General features: G+C 51.7%; 1 protein-coding gene across 2 annotated transcripts in view; it reads right to left on the reverse strand.

Annotated features, from left to right (window-relative positions):
- Nucleotides 1–2,014, reverse strand: part of Ap1s3 (adaptor related protein complex 1 subunit sigma 3) — a 62,303-nt gene extending 60,289 nt beyond the window's left edge. The window contains exon 1 of one of the 2 annotated variants that reach the window (XM_021199098.2): nucleotides 1,882–2,014. In XM_021199098.2, coding sequence (XP_021054757.1) covers nucleotides 1,882–1,884 — 3 coding nt within the window. In that variant the 5' untranslated portion in view covers nucleotides 1,885–2,014. The remainder of the gene's footprint in view (nucleotides 1–1,881) is intronic. The other variant, XM_029538949.1, reaches the window with a different exon arrangement.
- Nucleotides 2,015–4,230: the final 2,216 nt, after the last annotated feature.

A 4,230-nucleotide genomic window follows, 5' to 3' on the forward strand; every position in this document is an offset into this window, starting at 1 on the left:
CCTGCCTCTGCCTCCCGAGTGCTGGGATTAAAGGCCTGCGCCACCAGGCCCGGCTTCACTACAGTCTTATAATGCAGATTAAAAGCATTAGCATCCTTATGAAAATGGGTTTGATCTTGTGACCCTCTAATAAACCCTTTGGGATCCTTCCAGGCTTCCAGGCCACCAATAAACACCTGTCACATCAGTTAGGAACCATTGCCGGCTAAACAAATGAACAAACCCAGAGGGAGGTCGAGCAGAGGCAAGTAAAGATGACCACCTGGTTTAGAGGTTGCAAGGGAGGCCGGAGATCATGGAGGGGAGGAGCTGGCTTACCAGAAGTGCTAGTAACTATTTCCTGACAAGGGACAACTAGGCACACACACACAGGAGGGCAGGGACTAGACAGAAAGCTGGAGAACCTTCCCAAATTCTGAAAGTCATTCGACACGAGAGGAGAAAAACAAAACTCCCACCATTGCTGTTTAGAACTCAGGGCCTTCCCTCAAATCCTGCTCCTGCCTCAAGAAGTAAGCAGCTTTGGGCTCCATCCCACCTCCATTAGGCAAATGAACTATCTTCCTGGGTATGCCATCACCTTGTTCCTTGTGAAACTTGAGCAAGCCAAGAGAGCTGCTCCATTATTTACAAGGGCCTTTTTGCACCCTGCATTTACCTCAACAAACAAAAAATGGGCACCCTGGGAACCTTGCCTACATCCTCTAGGCTCTCTTTCCGGGTGTCTCAGCTACTACTGTCCCAACTCAACCTTCTTTCTAAAGTCACCTGCTCTCTGTCGTGCATCCTGAGAGTGGCTTCAGGAGGTCACTTCTCTGAGAATTTGGGAAGTGTGCACAACTAGGGAAGTAGGACCAGCTGCCCATCTAGTCACTGTCCCAGCAGAAAGCCAGCGCGAGAGAAACCTCAGGTATTGCTTCCACCCAGAGCTGGATATCCACTTCTGAGTGCAGCAGGTTTCCGAGCTTTCATCTCAATAGGAATCCCACCCCACGCCCCCCGACACAGACACACATCTCAGTCCATTCTCCACCATCAATCAAAGGGTTCTTGAATTGTATAACGGATACGGTCACTACTCCTGCTAAAATTCGAGCTAATCAAAACCCAAAACTCTACTTTATGAAGAACTGCAACCTGGTATCCTTCCTGCCTCTCCAGCCACAAACCGGGGTTTCTTTTCTCCTCTTCACAGTCGCTCACCCCTCCAACTGCCGCGCTCTACCAGAACCTCGGGGAGCTCAAATGTCACCTCCTCAAAAAGGCCACCAAATCAAAAGTTACCTCTCAGACGGGTTTCTTGAGGTTTGTGAGTTCTCCTCCCTCTGGAAAGTTATTTAGTTAGTTAGTTAGTTAGTTAGTTAGTTAGTTAGTTAGTTAGTTATTGAGACAGGGTTTCTCTGTATAGCCCTGGCTGTCCTGGAACTCACTTTGTAGACCAGGCTGGCCTCGAACTCAGAAATTCGCCTGGCTCTGCCTCCCGAGTGCTGGGATTAAAGGCGAGCCACCACGCCCGGCTCTGGAAAGTTATTTTTATTTCACCATTCCATCACCGTCTCTTTCCCTAGGCATCCTCTCCTACGAGTGTTAAGTACCAAGTCCCCCGCGACATCCCCAGCGCCTGGCTCGGACCAAGCGATCAGAGAAAAGAAACTGAAATGAATGAAGAGCGGTGCCCGGTGTCCGTGGGACTCACAGGAACGGGGAGACCTGCACTGTCCGGAGCAGCCGGGCCACCCTCGCTTTGTGACTCGGCGGTACCCAGAGCCAGGCTAGGCGCGTACCCTCTCCCCAGCCGCGTGTTCGGCCCTGGAGCCACAGGTGTCACCTGGAGCGCGCACCGCCCGGACCAGCTCCACCACGATGCTCAGCCCTACTCACCATGGTGGCCGCAGCCGCCCGGGTCCCCACAGCAGCGATCGCCCGGGATGCGAGGGCCAGAAGTGACTGTAGCAGCCAGGGCGGCTGACAGGTGAGGCGCTAGCCTCAGACCAAGGCTACTTCCCACAATGCCCTTGAACTGAAAGTTTGCAGACTCCTCCCCGCACCGGGCTGCTCCTCCCCTCCGCTCCTCCCACACACCTTCCTCCTGGCTTCCTCCCGCTGTGTCACTCCTTTTCTACCTCTCCACAAGCCTCCCGCTCCAACTCCCCCTTTTACCCTCTCTCACTCCCTCCTCCTCCCCTGGTTCTTCCTTTGCTCTCCTGTGCCCGCGGACCTCGCAGCTCGCCCCGCCCCTCATCACCGCTAGCCCCACCCAGGGCGGTGCTTGCACCTGCGCGCGCACCTTCTGCGCTGGCCGCGCCCGGTGCCCCAGCTTCCCTTTTGGTCTGGGGTCTGCTATCCTTGTTCTGCTGCCACGTTGTGTGCTTCATGAGTGGGACTGACGGCCAGTCCGACTGGCAAAAAAGATGCTTGCCTTTACACCTGAGAAAAGTGTAAAAAGCAGTCTGCCCCTACACCTCAGGGAGAGAGCGGTTCCCAGAGCTAGAAATACATGGAAAATGTTTTCACACACACTCCCTTGAGTTTTGTTTTGCTTTTTACCAAAATTGCAATTCAAGAACATGCATAGCCCTCTCCGCTTAAAGCTTTCTATTACGTTATGGTACTGAAACTCGGGTTTTTTGTTTGTTTGTTTGTTTTTCTTCAGTTTTTCTTCCCCTTGATTTTTAGGCCTAGACTATTTGTGTTATTTAAATTAAAATATAACTACATCATTTTCCCCTTTCCTCCCTTAAATTCCCCACTTCCCCATGTATACCCACCCACCCTGCCCCCGCACACTTTCTTTTGAAATCGTGGCTTCTTTTTTCTTTAGGGGTGTGTGTGTGTGTGTGTGTGTGTGTGTGTGTTACTGCTCAGTCTTTTAGTGTTGCTCTTATGTGTATGGTTTCAGAACAGACCACGTGGTATTGGCTAAACGATTAGGGGAGTTTTCAATTGTCTCCGAGTTCTAAGCAGAGTTTTAGCACAGATTTATTTGGGGAGAGTGGGTTGGTTTCGCCATATACCCAAAAAGAGACAATGACCCTTAAAGGTTAACCTTTGTCTGAATGGCTCTTAGACCCATACCTCGACGGAGTCCCTCCCCAGGATCTAATCTGAACCTTCCGCAGGATACAGACACCCCCTTGCCCCCCCCCCCATCTAGGAACAGGAAAGCAAAGAGAACTCCAGCTGGGCTCCCAAATTCCTGCCACTAATGTATTTCCCTCATGCCAGGCCCAATGGGGGAGTCCTGGTGATGACTGAGGGGGCACTGATGTCTTTTTGCTGCTGCTCACAGTTCCCAGCGGAACAACAGGTGATATACAAGTTGCAACAAAGCCCAGGAAATGCTAAGAGACCCCCAACAGCTGGGCTAGCAAGGCACAAATTAGCTACTGTAAATTACCCTGAAGCCAGGTAGACTGCCTCCTGGTGAGGTGACAGGCCGTCCTGACAGAGAAGCCGGGACACTGAAGGAAAAGACTTGTCCTGGATGGACAGACCCCAAAGACAGCCTCAGTGGCTGTGGCACACAGTACCAGGGAGATTTGAGGGGTAGGGAGAAACATGGAGACCAAGCTAGAGGCACCTCTGCATCTACAGCCTCCGGTCCCAGGTTCCCACAAACCCCTCTGCCCCCGGGTTTCCCAGCTGCTAGGTACTCTAATGCTCCTTTTAAGCTGGTGTTGTGACATCTGCAGGGACATAGAAGAGGATTATACGACCAGAAGTAAACCCCAGTCTGTGGGGTAGTTTTACCTGCTGTAAACGAACAGAACATCAGAAAGTTTCCTTTCTAAATTCCTGTCCTGGCCAGGCCTCCCTGTCTTTGGCTTCCCCTAGCTACAGTAATAATCTCGGCCCCTTTCCACCACCGCTCACTCCCTCTCTCTAGTGCAGGGCACCGCTCTGTACCACTCACCTTTGCTGAGCCAATTGCAAAGCATTCAAAGCCTTCTGTTTGGAACGTTTTTTAATCTATAGTGGGAAAGAGGTAGGATTACTGAAGAGCTTCAAAGCTAAAGAAAACTCAGTGAGTTAAGACTTAAGTCAAATTCTGAAACAGGAAAGTTCCCCAGTGTGTAGCCCGTGTTGGAGAGGGTGTGTAGCCCCTGTTGGAGAGGGTGGGATTAGACATTAACTTAGAAGTGAGTAGCCGGGCGTGGTGGCGCACGCCTTTAATCCCAGCACTCGGGAGGCAGAGGCAGGCGGATTTCTGAGTTCGAGACCAGCCTGGTC

Source organism: Mus pahari, chromosome 5, assembly GCF_900095145.1.
Source record: "Mus pahari chromosome 5, PAHARI_EIJ_v1.1, whole genome shotgun sequence".
Lineage (NCBI taxonomy): Eukaryota > Metazoa > Chordata > Mammalia > Rodentia > Muridae > Mus > Mus pahari.